The sequence below is a fragment of the Equus caballus genome, chromosome 11 (assembly GCF_041296265.1).
Source record: "Equus caballus isolate H_3958 breed thoroughbred chromosome 11, TB-T2T, whole genome shotgun sequence".
NCBI classification, from domain to species: domain Eukaryota; kingdom Metazoa; phylum Chordata; class Mammalia; order Perissodactyla; family Equidae; genus Equus; species Equus caballus.
This window is the reverse complement of record NC_091694.1, coordinates 21,602,250-21,621,082: the sequence shown is the minus strand read 5'-3', so window position 1 is coordinate 21,621,082 and position 18,833 is coordinate 21,602,250. Positions and strand designations below refer to the sequence as shown.

The 18,833-nt window shown below is 44.3% G+C and overlaps 2 protein-coding genes across 2 annotated transcripts; both read right to left on the bottom strand.

The window, feature by feature from the left end:
• Positions 1-312: 312 nt before the first annotated feature.
• On the bottom strand, positions 313-11,792 carry LOC138916222 (keratin-associated protein 10-5-like). Its single transcript, XM_070227017.1, has 3 exons — positions 6,700-11,792; positions 6,008-6,069; positions 313-1,183 (listed from the first exon to the last, which is right to left on the bottom strand). The coding sequence occupies exons 1-3, from the start codon at positions 7,412-7,414 to the stop codon at positions 455-457; spliced, it is 1,506 nt and encodes a 501-aa protein (XP_070083118.1). The 5' UTR covers positions 7,415-11,792; the 3' UTR covers positions 313-454.
• An 832-nt stretch (positions 11,793-12,624) lies between these two features.
• On the bottom strand, positions 12,625-15,488 carry LOC138916243 (keratin-associated protein 4-6-like). Its single transcript, XM_070227305.1, has one exon. The coding sequence runs from the start codon at positions 13,653-13,655 to the stop codon at positions 12,936-12,938; it is 720 nt and encodes a 239-aa protein (XP_070083406.1). The 5' UTR covers positions 13,656-15,488; the 3' UTR covers positions 12,625-12,935.
• Positions 15,489-18,833: the final 3,345 nt, after the last annotated feature.

The window sequence follows — 18,833 nt, the reverse complement described above, 5'->3', positions numbered from 1 at the left end:
CATCTAGGAATAAATCAGGCAGTGAATAATGAACCATTTACGGAGAAGTGATAAGACCATGTGGTGTGTCCTGCAGGAGCAGGACAGGTACACTTCTCTAGAAAGTGAAGACAAAATCTCAAGGGAGCCACAATCACGCTGAATTTTTAATGCAGGGAGAAGTAACTTTATTTTGTTACAGAAATATAGCAGGGTACAGAAAAGCCCTAGAAAAAAGAAGTCAGGAGAATGATTTCACCACTGGTCAGGTTGAAGGGTAAACTCGGTTAAGCGTAAGTGCTCGGGACCACATCTGTCTCCTGCAACAGCGTGACCCGGTTCCCCAATGGAATCCTGAGGCCCAATTCAGTCAAGTGACCTCAAGCACACTCCCTGTTTCCGAAAGGTCAGCATAACAGTGGGGTCTATATCTGTGAGAACAGAGGTAGACAGACGGTGGTCACAGGGCAGAGATTCAGCAGCAAGAGGAGGGGCAGCACACAGGGCGGGGGCAGGTGGAGATGACACAGGTGGGGCGGTAGCAAGTGGTGTGGCAGGAGACCCGGCCACAGACTGGGCGCAGACAGCAGGAGGGGCGGCAGCAGCTGGCGCCGCAGCAGCTAGAACTGGAGCAAGAGGGCTGGCAGCAGCTGGAGATACAGCACTGGGGCTGGCAGCAGCTGGACACATCACAGCTGGGGCGGCAGCAGCTGGACACACTGCAGCTGGGGCGGCAGCAGCTGGAGATGTAGCACTGGGGCCTGCAGCAGCTGGACACATCACAGCTGGGGCGGCAGCAGCTGGACACACTGCAGCTGGGGCGGCAGCAGGTAGAGCCACAGCTACTGGACCCACTGCAAGAAGGGCGGCAGCAGCTGGAGATGCAGCAGCTGGGGCGGCAGCAGCTGGAGCCGCAGCAGCTAGAACTGGAGCAAGAGGGCTGGCAGCAGCTGGAGATGCAGCACTGGGGCCTGCAGCAGCTGGACTCACTGCAGCTGGGGCGGAGGCAGGTGGTCCTGCAGCAGGTGATCTGACAGCAGCTGGGGCGGCAGCAGGTCTCCTGGCCACAGCCCTGGTCAGAGCAGATGGAGCCACAACAGGAGCTGACCATGGTGTCAGTGGAAGGCGTGGGATTCCCCAAGTGGGTAGGAGTGGGTTTCACAAGAGTGGTTTCCTGAGTTTGAGAGTCTCCCATCCCGCTCCCCTTTTATACTCCACTGAGTAGCTGATGTTACCATGAGTAACAGGCTTTCCTTGTTTGTCCTGCTGGGAAGTCAATTAATATTACTGAGTTAATAATTGTGTTTATCAGGTTAACCATGCCAACATCTAAGAAAAGCTTCGTTTCCTTCTTCTGCAGCGATGCACTGAATCTTGGTAAGCCATGGGAAACCGCTTTCGTGTTTCCTCTTCTGCCTAATGTGTCTTCCAAGTTGGGATTATCACATGATATTCTATTACAGAGTTCTTACATGTGTCAATTTTTCCTTTTCTTTATAGGACTCCGTGATAATACTTTGAGGATGCATATCAGAAGGCCAAGTCTCTTTTTGTGTCAAAGTGGAGAAAAGCCTGCTGCTGTCAGGTGGAGCGCTGAGAAGGAAACAGGAGGACTGACACATTACTGCTGTTACGTGTACACAATGGGGCGAATCTGTGATCTGGGGGGACTCTCCTCAGAGTTAGTGTTTAATCACTCCTTTTCAATGGATCAACTTTCCGTACAAACAGAAACATTTTCCCCCAGGAATCTTCACGTATAGTATGCTCAGCATGAGTGGGTTTGACCTACCTTTTGACAGGCCAACATATGCAATGCATTCTACGTTATATAGGAGGTTTCATTTACAGCCATTTTTTTTCTTTCCTCTTTCAGTAATTTGAATTCAAGCCATTCTGCTTAGGTAAAGGGCATATAAACAGATAAGCCTTACTCTTTGTCCTATAGGCACTGAAATAAGATATATAAAAAATGAACAATTTGGGCAACTATTCAAAGCATCAAAGGATTAGGATACCTAAATCCAAGTATCTAAGTCCCATATGCTTTCCGGGAGAAATGAGATAATATAAACAGCTGCTGTTGGTGAGCGCTGCCACGCGCCAGACCTTCTGCTGGATGCTTTGTGATCATGGTCCTGCCTTTCCTCTCAGAGAACAGTGCGCTCCTCATCATCCTCTAAGAGTCACAGAGCAGTGAGTGAAGGTTGCTCGATGCTGTAATCGTCTACAAAGTGTGAGCAATGCCAATTCCACTCCTCGGACTGTGCCGTCTCTCCTTCGAGCTTTCCTTCTCTCACGTCAAATAGGGAATTTCTTGCTTTTCCTTTAAGTCCCGGCCCAGACGCCTCCTCCTCTCTTACGTTTTCCTTGACATACAGTTCTTTAAACCTCCTTTGCTCCTCCTGCACATTGCGGAGCACTCGAACTTCACACACCTGACTCTAACCTAAATGTGTTTGCCTGTCTGCCTCCAGCTGGATGGTAGACACCTGAAGTGGACATTTGAATCATATGTCAGTATCATCATGCGTGGAGTGGAGGATACCGTCGTTGTTTTCTTTTCATTTCAGGAATCTCTTTTTAAATATAATTTTTTTTTTCTTTTGAGGAAGATTAGCCCCGAGCTCACATCTGCTGCCAATGCTCTTCTTTTTGCTGAGGAAAATTGGCCCTGAGCTAACATCCATGCTCGTCTTCCTCTATTTTAAACGTGGCATGCCTGCCACAGCATGGCTTGATAAGCGGTGCGTAGGTCCACATCCAGGATCGGAACCAGTGAACTTGGGGCCAATGAAGCTGAGTGTGCAGACTTAACCACTATACCACTGATCGCCCCCTTAAATTTTGTTTTATTTTGCACATTATCTTTGGTTTCAAAATAAATTGTTCGGAGGGAAGCATATTTAAGGAAATCTTGCTTCCATTCCTGTGCCTTCCATGTATGCTCCCCCTCCCCCACAGGCAGTCATATTTATAGTCTAAGGTTTGCCTTCCCGTTGCTATTGTAAATATAAATGCGTTTCTTTTTGCACATTTATGCCTCCTTTGTTTCGTAGATAAATGGTAGTGTAACATATACGTTGCTCCAACTTGCTTGTATTCGCTTCATAATTAATCCCAGAGCTCAATTCACAGAAGTGTGTTCAGACATTCTTCATTCCATTTTCAGCCGCAAAGTAGTCCATTCTGTGGATATCACAGAGCTTATTTGGCCAGTGCCCTAGTGGTGGAGATTTGGGTTGTTTCCAGGCTTTCACTATTAAAATAATATTGTGCACCTGAAAACAAGGAGATATTTTGGAGAGGAGGAAGGTCTGAGAGTTTGATGCATGTCTATAAGGTTCACCTTATTGATTTTGTTTAATCACTTCATATTCTTATTACTTTTTCTCCTCACGTTCTCTCTGTAAATACCAAGTGCGTAAAGTCTTCAATTACTGGTTTGTTTCTTTTCTCGCACCACCTGTAGTTTCTGTTTCGGAAGTTGGCTGTGTAGTTACATTTCCAGTGTAGCCTGTACCGTAACAAAGTATCCTACTCGTCTCCTGTGATGCTTTTTGTATGATTGGAACTTGTTTGAGCTCAAAATTGGGACCCCTGCTTTCTTTTATTTGCATTTTCTGTGGTCCCTCTCCCTCTTACTTTTAATGCTGTGAAGCTGGCTGTTTTAGTTGTGTCTCTTGTTGCAGCATGGCGGTGGGTGTTTACTTTTTAGCCAATCTCTGAATCTTTCTCTTTTTACTGGTGAGTTGAGCCTATTACACGTATTGGTGAAACCATCGGTCAGTATGTTTGTCTTTAGTCATACAGTTTAATTATATATAATGCTACACAAACGTAATATAATAAACAGGGATATATATATAATGAATAGTGATATAAAACCTACATGTGTAACATGTGTCACTATCATATAAACGTCTTCATATAATACCCGATGAGTCTGACTTTTTCGCTTTTGTCAGTTGATTCTCTACTTTCAGAAACACTGAAATTACCTGCTTACTTCTTCGTCCCCCACTCCTTCAGCTTCATAGTTAAACTCCCCATTAATTCCCATAAGCAATCAGCAACATTTTCTACTTTATGTGCTCTCTCTCCTTTTCCTCCAGTTTTTGGTAACTGTCCTACATCTGCATGGTCAGTAGGTGACCACTGCACATCATATCGCCTGTCTCATGTTCCACACTCAATTTGAGTTCTATGAATAAATGGATGCATATTATATGCACCTACATCCGCATGCACGTGTGTATATAGAGCGCCCTCTGCTAGTCCTCGTGTAGATGTCCCTCCAGTATCTTCAGTCATTTGGGTTGGTTGGAGCTCGTTCACGAGTAAATTCCTCAGGACAGGCCCCTGGGCAGAACACTCACTGAGGTCTTTCGTGTTCACAGGAGTTTATTTGTGGCCTTTATAGCTGGAGTTCAGTTGGGCTAGATAGAAAATCCTTGGTTCATGTTTTCTTTCTTGAGTGTCTTTAAAATGTCAGTCCATTGGCTTCTGACGTGAGTATTGCCATCAAAATGTGTGAACACAACCCACTTGCCTTTTCCTTGTAACTGACGGATTTTTAGCCTAGATCTTTAAAGACTTTTTTCTTTTCCTTCAAAATACAATAGTTTTAAATGTTGTGTCTCAACTTTAAGCACTGTGGGCTAATTTTTCAGGTGTGTGCCAGTGGACTTTTATTTGAATTATAGTTCTTAGTATTAATTCCGTTTCATAGCTTAGTTTTTCTTCTTTGAATATCTATTATAGATGTTCTCTGCCTATTTTCTACGTCGCTTTTTCCTGCAAAACCCTTTACATCTTTCTTCATGTCATTTTTTTCAAGATTGCTTTGGAAATGCTGGGTCCTTTGCATTTCTATATAAATTTTAAAATCAGCTTCTAAGAATCTACTGAAAAGCGTCGGGAGATTTTGATTGAGAGTGCATCAAATCTTTAGATATATCAAAAGAGAACTGCCGTCTTAACATTGAGCACGCCAAGCCAGGAACAGGGCATATATCTCCATTTCTCTAGAACTTCCCCAATTTCTCCTTCTAAAAGTTGGCAGCTTTGGGAGCAGAGGCCTTCCACCTTTTTCTATATTTTTCCTCCAGCATCTAATGTTTTTGATGCCTTTGTCACTGGAATTTCTCACATTTAAATTTAGCTATGTCGTTGTTTGTTGCTAGTATATAAAATACAGTTAATTTGTGTACACTGACCTTATGTGTCACGTCCCTGTTAAGTTCACTTGTTAGTTTCAGGAGTTGTTTTGAGTGTGGGAGCCCAACTTTCTGTCTAGCTCTCACCTCAAGTGAGTAACTGATGATTTATCTTCATTCCCTTTTTCTTCAGTGAGCCGGCCCTCTAGCTCCTCTCCAGACATGCAGCTTTACTGGGGGTCTCAGGTTGTGGAGTAAGGGACATCATTAGTAAAACCGTCCTTTAGAGGACCTTGTCCCCGTTTGAATCACAGATACCTGCATCTAAAGAAAAGCTCCAAAAGTCAATCTTATCATATAAGTAAAAGCACAGGAAAAGATACTGTGTACAAACCAGAGCAGACAAATGTCTAGAAAAATATTGAAAAGTAAACACATCAGTGACTTTTGTTGAGAACCTCCACTAGGGTGTCGGCTCCCTTAGTGCAGAGAGTTTTTGTGTGTTGCTGTCTGCTGTTACCGCCGCACCTTTAACAGTGTCGCCACGTAATAAATGCTCAATGAATACTTTTTAAATGAATGAGTGAAGATTTTGGCATTGGAAGGATCAATGAAAGCAGACTCACTTTTCAGGAAAAACACTTGACCCCCGTTTCCACACAGAAACACCTGACAGGAAGTCAATACTGCTCTCTGCTGTGGTCATGCCACGGTTTCCACCAAGCACCTTGTCTTGTGAAGGACCTGCTGCACTCCTCTAGGTTGCCTGTCTGCCCTTGCAGTGTATATGGATTTGAAATCTCCTACCAAAAGAAAAAATGCGTGAGGACTAAGGTCCTATTGTAAATAGGGGCAGAATCAGCACACACTTGTTTTGCTGCGTGGATGACACCCGTATCATGGAGCGCGAGTCTGAAGACAAACGTGCAGACTGTGCCAAATAGCACATTGCAGCTACGACAGCGGATGTGACCACGAAGCATGTATTGTGTTCTTTTTACTTTTATTTACGTGGAGTCCGCCAAACTCCCGGTTTCACCTCTTTGTTCTTTTCCTTGGACGCATTCATAGTCTTAGGTGATTTGCTCATGAACTAAGGAGGCATCTAGGAATAAATCAGGCAGTGAATAATGAACCATTTACGGAGAAGTGATAAGACCATGTGGTGTGTCCTGCAGGAGCAGGACAGGTACACTTCTCTAGAAAGTGAAGACAAAATCTCAAGGGAGCCACAATCACGCTGAATTTTTAATGCAGGGAGAAGTAACTTTATTTTGTTACAGAAATATAGCAGGGTACAGAAAAGCCCTAGAAAAAAGAAGTCAGGAGAATGATTTCACCACTGGTCAGGTTGAAGGGTAAACTCGGTTAAGCGTAAGTGCTCGGGACCACATCTGTCTCCTGCAACAGCGTGACCCGGTTCCCCAATGGAATCCTGAGGCCCAATTCAGTCAAGTGACCTCAAGCACACTCCCTGTTTCCGAAAGGTCAGCATAACAGTGGGGTCTATATCTGTGAGAACAGAGGTAGACAGACGGTGGTCACAGGGCAGAGATTCAGCAGCAAGAGGAGGGGCAGCACACAGGGCGGGGGCAGGTGGAGATGACACAGGTGGGGCGGTAGCAAGTGGTGTGGCAGGAGACCCGGCCACAGACTGGGCGCAGACAGCAGGAGGGGCGGCAGCAGCTGGCGCCGCAGCAGCTAGAACTGGAGCAAGAGGGCTGGCAGCAGCTGGAGATACAGCACTGGGGCTGGCAGCAGCTGGACACATCACAGCTGGGGCGGCAGCAGCTGGACACACTGCAGCTGGGGCGGCAGCAGCTGGAGATGTAGCACTGGGGCCTGCAGCAGCTGGACACATCACAGCTGGGGCGGCAGCAGCTGGACACACTGCAGCTGGGGCGGCAGCAGGTAGAGCCACAGCTACTGGACCCACTGCAAGAAGGGCGGCAGCAGCTGGAGATGCAGCAGCTGGGGCGGCAGCAGCTGGAGCCGCAGCAGCTAGAACTGGAGCAAGAGGGCTGGCAGCAGCTGGAGATGCAGCACTGGGGCCTGCAGCAGCTGGACTCACTGCAGCTGGGGCGGAGGCAGGTGGTCCTGCAGCAGGTGATCTGACAGCAGCTGGGGCGGCAGCAGGTCTCCTGGCCACAGCCCTGGTCAGAGCAGATGGAGCCACAACAGGAGCTGACCATGGTGTCAGTGGAAGGCGTGGGATTCCCCAAGTGGGTAGGAGTGGGTTTCACAAGAGTGGTTTCCTGAGTTTGAGAGTCTCCCATCCCGCTCCCCTTTTATACTCCACTGAGTAGCTGATGTTACCATGAGTAACAGGCTTTCCTTGTTTGTCCTGCTGGGAAGTCAATTAATATTACTGAGTTAATAATTGTGTTTATCAGGTTAACCATGCCAACATCTAAGAAAAGCTTCGTTTCCTTCTTCTGCAGCGATGCACTGAATCTTGGTAAGCCATGGGAAACCGCTTTCGTGTTTCCTCTTCTGCCTAATGTGTCTTCCAAGTTGGGATTATCACATGATATTCTATTACAGAGTTCTTACATGTGTCAATTTTTCCTTTTCTTTATAGGACTCCGTGATAATACTTTGAGGATGCATATCAGAAGGCCAAGTCTCTTTTTGTGTCAAAGTGGAGAAAAGCCTGCTGCTGTCAGGTGGAGCGCTGAGAAGGAAACAGGAGGACTGACACATTACTGCTGTTACGTGTACACAATGGGGCGAATCTGTGATCTGGGGGGACTCTCCTCAGAGTTAGTGTTTAATCACTCCTTTTCAATGGATCAACTTTCCGTACAAACAGAAACATTTTCCCCCAGGAATCTTCACGTATAGTATGCTCAGCATGAGTGGGTTTGACCTACCTTTTGACAGGCCAACATATGCAATGCATTCTACGTTATATAGGAGGTTTCATTTACAGCCATTTTTTTTCTTTCCTCTTTCAGTAATTTGAATTCAAGCCATTCTGCTTAGGTAAAGGGCATATAAACAGATAAGCCTTACTCTTTGTCCTATAGGCACTGAAATAAGATATATAAAAAATGAACAATTTGGGCAACTATTCAAAGCATCAAAGGATTAGGATACCTAAATCCAAGTATCTAAGTCCCATATGCTTTCCGGGAGAAATGAGATAATATAAACAGCTGCTGTTGGTGAGCGCTGCCACGCGCCAGACCTTCTGCTGGATGCTTTGTGATCATGGTCCTGCCTTTCCTCTCAGAGAACAGTGCGCTCCTCATCATCCTCTAAGAGTCACAGAGCAGTGAGTGAAGGTTGCTCGATGCTGTAATCGTCTACAAAGTGTGAGCAATGCCAATTCCACTCCTCGGACTGTGCCGTCTCTCCTTCGAGCTTTCCTTCTCTCACGTCAAATAGGGAATTTCTTGCTTTTCCTTTAAGTCCCGGCCCAGACGCCTCCTCCTCTCTTACGTTTTCCTTGACATACAGTTCTTTAAACCTCCTTTGCTCCTCCTGCACATTGCGGAGCACTCGAACTTCACACACCTGACTCTAACCTAAATGTGTTTGCCTGTCTGCCTCCAGCTGGATGGTAGACACCTGAAGTGGACATTTGAATCATATGTCAGTATCATCATGCGTGGAGTGGAGGATACCGTCGTTGTTTTCTTTTCATTTCAGGAATCTCTTTTTAAATATAATTTTTTTTTTCTTTTGAGGAAGATTAGCCCCGAGCTCACATCTGCTGCCAATGCTCTTCTTTTTGCTGAGGAAAATTGGCCCTGAGCTAACATCCATGCTCGTCTTCCTCTATTTTAAACGTGGCATGCCTGCCACAGCATGGCTTGATAAGCGGTGCGTAGGTCCACATCCAGGATCGGAACCAGTGAACTTGGGGCCAATGAAGCTGAGTGTGCAGACTTAACCACTATACCACTGATCGCCCCCTTAAATTTTGTTTTATTTTGCACATTATCTTTGGTTTCAAAATAAATTGTTCGGAGGGAAGCATATTTAAGGAAATCTTGCTTCCATTCCTGTGCCTTCCATGTATGCTCCCCCTCCCCCACAGGCAGTCATATTTATAGTCTAAGGTTTGCCTTCCCGTTGCTATTGTAAATATAAATGCGTTTCTTTTTGCACATTTATGCCTCCTTTGTTTCGTAGATAAATGGTAGTGTAACATATACGTTGCTCCAACTTGCTTGTATTCGCTTCATAATTAATCCCAGAGCTCAATTCACAGAAGTGTGTTCAGACATTCTTCATTCCATTTTCAGCCGCAAAGTAGTCCATTCTGTGGATATCACAGAGCTTATTTGGCCAGTGCCCTAGTGGTGGAGATTTGGGTTGTTTCCAGGCTTTCACTATTAAAATAATATTGTGCACCTGAAAACAAGGAGATATTTTGGAGAGGAGGAAGGTCTGAGAGTTTGATGCATGTCTATAAGGTTCACCTTATTGATTTTGTTTAATCACTTCATATTCTTATTACTTTTTCTCCTCACGTTCTCTCTGTAAATACCAAGTGCGTAAAGTCTTCAATTACTGGTTTGTTTCTTTTCTCGCACCACCTGTAGTTTCTGTTTCGGAAGTTGGCTGTGTAGTTACATTTCCAGTGTAGCCTGTACCGTAACAAAGTATCCTACTCGTCTCCTGTGATGCTTTTTGTATGATTGGAACTTGTTTGAGCTCAAAATTGGGACCCCTGCTTTCTTTTATTTGCATTTTCTGTGGTCCCTCTCCCTCTTACTTTTAATGCTGTGAAGCTGGCTGTTTTAGTTGTGTCTCTTGTTGCAGCATGGCGGTGGGTGTTTACTTTTTAGCCAATCTCTGAATCTTTCTCTTTTTACTGGTGAGTTGAGCCTATTACACGTATTGGTGAAACCATCGGTCAGTATGTTTGTCTTTAGTCATACAGTTTAATTATATATAATGCTACACAAACGTAATATAATAAACAGGGATATATATATAATGAATAGTGATATAAAACCTACATGTGTAACATGTGTCACTATCATATAAACGTCTTCATATAATACCCGATGAGTCTGACTTTTTCGCTTTTGTCAGTTGATTCTCTACTTTCAGAAACACTGAAATTACCTGCTTACTTCTTCGTCCCCCACTCCTTCAGCTTCATAGTTAAACTCCCCATTAATTCCCATAAGCAATCAGCAACATTTTCTACTTTATGTGCTCTCTCTCCTTTTCCTCCAGTTTTTGGTAACTGTCCTACATCTGCATGGTCAGTAGGTGACCACTGCACATCATATCGCCTGTCTCATGTTCCACACTCAATTTGAGTTCTATGAATAAATGGATGCATATTATATGCACCTACATCCGCATGCACGTGTGTATATAGAGCGCCCTCTGCTAGTCCTCGTGTAGATGTCCCTCCAGTATCTTCAGTCATTTGGGTTGGTTGGAGCTCGTTCACGAGTAAATTCCTCAGGACAGGCCCCTGGGCAGAACACTCACTGAGGTCTTTCGTGTTCACAGGAGTTTATTTGTGGCCTTTATAGCTGGAGTTCAGTTGGGCTAGATAGAAAATCCTTGGTTCATGTTTTCTTTCTTGAGTGTCTTTAAAATGTCAGTCCATTGGCTTCTGACGTGAGTATTGCCATCAAAATGTGTGAACACAACCCACTTGCCTTTTCCTTGTAACTGACGGATTTTTAGCCTAGATCTTTAAAGACTTTTTTCTTTTCCTTCAAAATACAATAGTTTTAAATGTTGTGTCTCAACTTTAAGCACTGTGGGCTAATTTTTCAGGTGTGTGCCAGTGGACTTTTATTTGAATTATAGTTCTTAGTATTAATTCCGTTTCATAGCTTAGTTTTTCTTCTTTGAATATCTATTATAGATGTTCTCTGCCTATTTTCTACGTCGCTTTTTCCTGCAAAACCCTTTACATCTTTCTTCATGTCATTTTTTTCAAGATTGCTTTGGAAATGCTGGGTCCTTTGCATTTCTATATAAATTTTAAAATCAGCTTCTAAGAATCTACTGAAAAGCGTCGGGAGATTTTGATTGAGAGTGCATCAAATCTTTAGATATATCAAAAGAGAACTGCCGTCTTAACATTGAGCACGCCAAGCCAGGAACAGGGCATATATCTCCATTTCTCTAGAACTTCCCCAATTTCTCCTTCTAAAAGTTGGCAGCTTTGGGAGCAGAGGCCTTCCACCTTTTTCTATATTTTTCCTCCAGCATCTAATGTTTTTGATGCCTTTGTCACTGGAATTTCTCACATTTAAATTTAGCTATGTCGTTGTTTGTTGCTAGTATATAAAATACAGTTAATTTGTGTACACTGACCTTATGTGTCACGTCCCTGTTAAATTCACTTGTTAGTTTCAGGAGTTGTTTTGAGTGTGGGAGCCCAACTTTCTGTCTAGCTCTCACCTCAAGTGAGTAACTGATGATTTATCTTCATTCCCTTTTTCTTCAGTGAGCCGGCCCTCTAGCTCCTCTCCAGACATGCAGCTTTACTGGGGGTCTCAGGTTGTGGAGTAAGGGACATCATTAGTAAAACCGTCCTTTAGAGGACCTTGTCCCCGTTTGAATCACAGATACCTGCATCTAAAGAAAAGCTCCAAAAGTCAATCTTATTCATATAAGTAAAAGCACAGGAAAAGATACTGTGTACAAACCAGAGCAGACAAATGTCTAGAAAAATATTGAAAAGTAAACACATCAGTGACTTTTGTTGAGAACCTCCACTAGGGTGTCGGCTCCCTTAGTGCAGAGAGTTTTTGTGTGTTGCTGTCTGCTGTTACCGCCGCACCTTTAACAGTGTCGCCACGTAATAAATGCTCAATGAATACTTTTTAAATGAATGAGTGAAGATTTTGGCATTGGAAGGATCAATGAAAGCAGACTCACTTTTCAGGAAAAACACTTGACCCCCGTTTCCACACAGAAACACCTGACAGGAAGTCAATACTGCTCTCTGCTGTGGTCATGCCACGGTTTCCACCAAGCACCTTGTCTTGTGAAGGACCTGCTGCACTCCTCTAGGTTGCCTGTCTGCCCTTGCAGTGTATATGGATTTGAAATCTCCTACCAAAAGAAAAAATGCGTGAGGACTAAGGTCCTATTGTAAATAGGGGCAGAATCAGCACACACTTGTTTTGCTGCGTGGATGACACCCGTATCATGGAGCGCGAGTCTGAAGACAAACGTGCAGACTGTGCCAAATAGCACATTGCAGCTACGACAGCGGATGTGACCACGAAGCATGTATTGTGTTCTTTTTACTTTTATTTACGTGGAGTCCGCCAAACTCCCGGTTTCACCTCTTTGTTCTTTTCCTTGGACGCATTCATAGTCTTAGGTGATTTGCTCATGAACTAAGGAGGCATCTAGGAATAAATCAGGCAGTGAATAATGAACCATTTACGGAGAAGTGATAAGACCATGTGGTGTGTCCTGCAGGAGCAGGACAGGTACACTTCTCTAGAAAGTGAAGACAAAATCTCAAGGGAGCCACAATCACGCTGAATTTTTAATGCAGGGAGAAGTAACTTTATTTTGTTACAGAAATATAGCAGGGTACAGAAAAGCCCTAGAAAAAAGAAGTCAGGAGAATGATTTCACCACTGGTCAGGTTGAAGGGTAAACTCGGTTAAGCGTAAGTGCTCGGGACCACATCTGTCTCCTGCAACAGCGTGACCCGGTTCCCCAATGGAATCCTGAGGCCCAATTCAGTCAAGTGACCTCAAGCACACTCCCTGTTTCCGAAAGGTCAGCATAACAGTGGGGTCTATATCTGTGAGAACAGAGGTAGACAGACGGTGGTCACAGGGCAGAGATTCAGCAGCAAGAGGAGGGGCAGCACACAGGGCGGGGGCAGGTGGAGATGACACAGGTGGGGCGGTAGCAAGTGGTGTGGCAGGAGACCCGGCCACAGACTGGGCGCAGACAGCAGGAGGGGCGGCAGCAGCTGGCGCCGCAGCAGCTAGAACTGGAGCAAGAGGGCTGGCAGCAGCTGGAGATACAGCACTGGGGCTGGCAGCAGCTGGACACATCACAGCTGGGGCGGCAGCAGCTGGACACACTGCAGCTGGGGCGGCAGCAGCTGGAGATGTAGCACTGGGGCCTGCAGCAGCTGGACACATCACAGCTGGGGCGGCAGCAGCTGGACACACTGCAGCTGGGGCGGCAGCAGGTAGAGCCACAGCTACTGGACCCACTGCAAGAAGGGCGGCAGCAGCTGGAGATGCAGCAGCTGGGGCGGCAGCAGCTGGAGCCGCAGCAGCTAGAACTGGAGCAAGAGGGCTGGCAGCAGCTGGAGATGCAGCACTGGGGCCTGCAGCAGCTGGACTCACTGCAGCTGGGGCGGAGGCAGGTGGTCCTGCAGCAGGTGATCTGACAGCAGCTGGGGCGGCAGCAGGTCTCCTGGCCACAGCCCTGGTCAGAGCAGATGGAGCCACAACAGGAGCTGACCATGGTGTCAGTGGAAGGCGTGGGATTCCCCAAGTGGGTAGGAGTGGGTTTCACAAGAGTGGTTTCCTGAGTTTGAGAGTCTCCCATCCCGCTCCCCTTTTATACTCCACTGAGTAGCTGATGTTACCATGAGTAACAGGCTTTCCTTGTTTGTCCTGCTGGGAAGTCAATTAATATTACTGAGTTAATAATTGTGTTTATCAGGTTAACCATGCCAACATCTAAGAAAAGCTTCGTTTCCTTCTTCTGCAGCGATGCACTGAATCTTGGTAAGCCATGGGAAACCGCTTTCGTGTTTCCTCTTCTGCCTAATGTGTCTTCCAAGTTGGGATTATCACATGATATTCTATTACAGAGTTCTTACATGTGTCAATTTTTCCTTTTCTTTATAGGACTCCGTGATAATACTTTGAGGATGCATATCAGAAGGCCAAGTCTCTTTTTGTGTCAAAGTGGAGAAAAGCCTGCTGCTGTCAGGTGGAGCGCTGAGAAGGAAACAGGAGGACTGACACATTACTGCTGTTACGTGTACACAATGGGGCGAATCTGTGATCTGGGGGGACTCTCCTCAGAGTTAGTGTTTAATCACTCCTTTTCAATGGATCAACTTTCCGTACAAACAGAAACATTTTCCCCCAGGAATCTTCACGTATAGTATGCTCAGCATGAGTGGGTTTGACCTACCTTTTGACAGGCCAACATATGCAATGCATTCTACGTTATATAGGAGGTTTCATTTACAGCCATTTTTTTTCTTTCCTCTTTCAGTAATTTGAATTCAAGCCATTCTGCTTAGGTAAAGGGCATATAAACAGATAAGCCTTACTCTTTGTCCTATAGGCACTGAAATAAGATATATAAAAAATGAACAATTTGGGCAACTATTCAAAGCATCAAAGGATTAGGATACCTAAATCCAAGTATCTAAGTCCCATATGCTTTCCGGGAGAAATGAGATAATATAAACAGCTGCTGTTGGTGAGCGCTGCCACGCGCCAGACCTTCTGCTGGATGCTTTGTGATCATGGTCCTGCCTTTCCTCTCAGAGAACAGTGCGCTCCTCATCATCCTCTAAGAGTCACAGAGCAGTGAGTGAAGGTTGCTCGATGCTGTAATCGTCTACAAAGTGTGAGCAATGCCAATTCCACTCCTCGGACTGTGCCGTCTCTCCTTCGAGCTTTCCTTCTCTCACGTCAAATAGGGAATTTCTTGCTTTTCCTTTAAGTCCCGGCCCAGACGCCTCCTCCTCTCTTACGTTTTCCTTGACATACAGTTCTTTAAACCTCCTTTGCTCCTCCTGCACATTGCGGAGCACTCGAACTTCACACACCTGACTCTAACCTAAATGTGTTTGCCTGTCTGCCTCCAGCTGGATGGTAGACACCTGAAGTGGACATTTGAATCATATGTCAGTATCATCATGCGTGGAGTGGAGGATACCGTCGTTGTTTTCTTTTCATTTCAGGAATCTCTTTTTAAATATAATTTTTTTTTTCTTTTGAGGAAGATTAGCCCCGAGCTCACATCTGCTGCCAATGCTCTTCTTTTTGCTGAGGAAAATTGGCCCTGAGCTAACATCCATGCTCGTCTTCCTCTATTTTAAACGTGGCATGCCTGCCACAGCATGGCTTGATAAGCGGTGCGTAGGTCCACATCCAGGATCGGAACCAGTGAACTTGGGGCCAATGAAGCTGAGTGTGCAGACTTAACCACTATACCACTGATCGCCCCCTTAAATTTTGTTTTATTTTGCACATTATCTTTGGTTTCAAAATAAATTGTTCGGAGGGAAGCATATTTAAGGAAATCTTGCTTCCATTCCTGTGCCTTCCATGTATGCTCCCCCTCCCCCACAGGCAGTCATATTTATAGTCTAAGGTTTGCCTTCCCGTTGCTATTGTAAATATAAATGCGTTTCTTTTTGCACATTTATGCCTCCTTTGTTTCGTAGATAAATGGTAGTGTAACATATACGTTGCTCCAACTTGCTTGTATTCGCTTCATAATTAATCCCAGAGCTCAATTCACAGAAGTGTGTTCAGACATTCTTCATTCCATTTTCAGCCGCAAAGTAGTCCATTCTGTGGATATCACAGAGCTTATTTGGCCAGTGCCCTAGTGGTGGAGATTTGGGTTGTTTCCAGGCTTTCACTATTAAAATAATATTGTGCACCTGAAAACAAGGAGATATTTTGGAGAGGAGGAAGGTCTGAGAGTTTGATGCATGTCTATAAGGTTCACCTTATTGATTTTGTTTAATCACTTCATATTCTTATTACTTTTTCTCCTCACGTTCTCTCTGTAAATACCAAGTGCGTAAAGTCTTCAATTACTGGTTTGTTTCTTTTCTCGCACCACCTGTAGTTTCTGTTTCGGAAGTTGGCTGTGTAGTTACATTTCCAGTGTAGCCTGTACCGTAACAAAGTATCCTACTCGTCTCCTGTGATGCTTTTTGTATGATTGGAACTTGTTTGAGCTCAAAATTGGGACCCCTGCTTTCTTTTATTTGCATTTTCTGTGGTCCCTCTCCCTCTTACTTTTAATGCTGTGAAGCTGGCTGTTTTAGTTGTGTCTCTTGTTGCAGCATGGCGGTGGGTGTTTACTTTTTAGCCAATCTCTGAATCTTTCTCTTTTTACTGGTGAGTTGAGCCTATTACACGTATTGGTGAAACCATCGGTCAGTATGTTTGTCTTTAGTCATACAGTTTAATTATATATAATGCTACACAAACGTAATATAATAAACAGGGATATATATATAATGAATAGTGATATAAAACCTACATGTGTAACATGTGTCACTATCATATAAACGTCTTCATATAATACCCGATGAGTCTGACTTTTTCGCTTTTGTCAGTTGATTCTCTACTTTCAGAAACACTGAAATTACCTGCTTACTTCTTCGTCCCCCACTCCTTCAGCTTCATAGTTAAACTCCCCATTAATTCCCATAAGCAATCAGCAACATTTTCTACTTTATGTGCTCTCTCTCCTTTTCCTCCAGTTTTTGGTAACTGTCCTACATCTGCATGGTCAGTAGGTGACCACTGCACATCATATCGCCTGTCTCATGTTCCACACTCAATTTGAGTTCTATGAATAAATGGATGCATATTATATGCACCTACATCCGCATGCACGTGTGTATATAGAGCGCCCTCTGCTAGTCCTCGTGTAGATGTCCCTCCAGTATCTTCAGTCATTTGGGTTGGTTGGAGCTCGTTCACGAGTAAATTCCTCAGGACAGGCCCCTGGGCAGAACACTCACTGAGGTCTTTCGTGTTCACAGGAGTTTATTTGTGGCCTTTATAGCTGGAGTTCAGTTGGGCTAGATAGAAAATCCTTGGTTCATGTTTTCTTTCTTGAGTGTCTTTAAAATGTCAGTCCATTGGCTTCTGACGTGAGTATTGCCATCAAAATGTGTGAACACAACCCACTTGCCTTTTCCTTGTAACTGACGGATTTTTAGCCTAGATCTTTAAAGACTTTTTTCTTTTCCTTCAAAATACAATAGTTTTAAATGTTGTGTCTCAACTTTAAGCACTGTGGGCTAATTTTTCAGGTGTGTGCCAGTGGACTTTTATTTGAATTATAGTTCTTAGTATTAATTCCGTTTCATAGCTTAGTTTTTCTTCTTTGAATATCTATTATAGATGTTCTCTGCCTATTTTCTACGTCGCTTTTTCCTGCAAAACCCTTTACATCTTTCTTCATGTCATTTTTTTCAAGATTGCTTTGGAAATGCTGGGTCCTTTGCATTTCTATATAAATTTTAAAATCAGCTTCTAAGAATCTACTGAAAAGCGTCGGGAGATTTTGATTGAGAGTGCATCAAATCTTTAGATATATCAAAAGAGAACTGCCGTCTTAACATTGAGCACGCCAAGCCAGGAACAGGGCATATATCTCCATTTCTCTAGAACTTCCCCAATTTCTCCTTCTAAAAGTTGGCAGCTTTGGGAGCAGAGGCCTTCCACCTTTTTCTATATTTTTCCTCCAGCATCTAATGTTTTTGATGCCTTTGTCACTGGAATTTCTCACATTTAAATTTAGCTATGTCGTTGTTTGTTGCTAGTATATAAAATACAGTTAATTTGTGTACACTGACCTTATGTGTCACGTCCCTGTTAAGTTCACTTGTTAGTTTCAGGAGTTGTTTTGAGTGTGGGAGCCCAACTTTCTGTCTAGCTCTCACCTCAAGTGAGTAACTGATGATTTATCTTCATTCCCTTTTTCTTCAGTGAGCCGGCCCTCTAGCTCCTCTCCAGACATGCAGCTTTACTGGGGGTCTCAGGTTGTGGAGTAAGGGACATCATTAGTAAAACCGTCCTTTAGAGGACCTTGTCCCCGTTTGAATCACAGATACCTGCATCTAAAGAAAAGCTCCAAAAGTCAATCTTATTCATATAAGTAAAAGCACAGGAAAAGATACTGTGTACAAACCAGAGCAGACAAATGTCTAGAAAAATATTGAAAAGTAAACACATCAGTGACTTTTGTTGAGAACCTCCACTAGGGTGTCGGCTCCCTTAGTGCAGAGAGTTTTTGTGTGTTGCTGTCTGCTGTTACCGCCGCACCTTTAACAGTGTCGCCACGTAATAAATGCTCAATGAATACTTTTTAAATGAATGAGTGAAGATTTTGGCATTGGAAGGATCAATGAAAGCAGACTCACTTTTCAGGAAAAACACTTGACCCCCGTTTCCACACAGAAACACCTGACAGGAAGTCAATACTGCTCTCTGCTGTGGTCATGCCACGGTTTCCACCAAGCACCTTGTCTTGTGAAGGACCTGCTGCACTCCTCTAGGTTGCCTGTCTGCCCTTGCAGTGTATATGGATTTGAAATCTCCTACCAAAAGAAAAAATGCGTGAGGACTAAGGTCCTATTGTAAATAGGGGCAGAATCAGCACACACTTGTTTTGCTGCGTGGATGACACCCGTATCATGGAGCGCGAGTCTGAAGACAAACGTGCAGACTGTGCCAAATAGCACATTGCAGCTACGACAGCGGATGTGACCACGAAGCATGTATTGTGTTCTTTTTACTTTTATTTACGTGGAGTCCGCCAAACTCCCGGTTTCACCTCTTTGTTCTTTTCCTTGGACGCATTCATAGTCTTAGGTGATTTGCTCATGAACTAAGGAGGCATCTAGGAATAAATCAGGCAGTGAATAATGAACCATTTACGGAGAAGTGATAAGACCATGTGGTGTGTCCTGCAGGAGCAGGACAGGTACACTTCTCTAGAAAGTGAAGA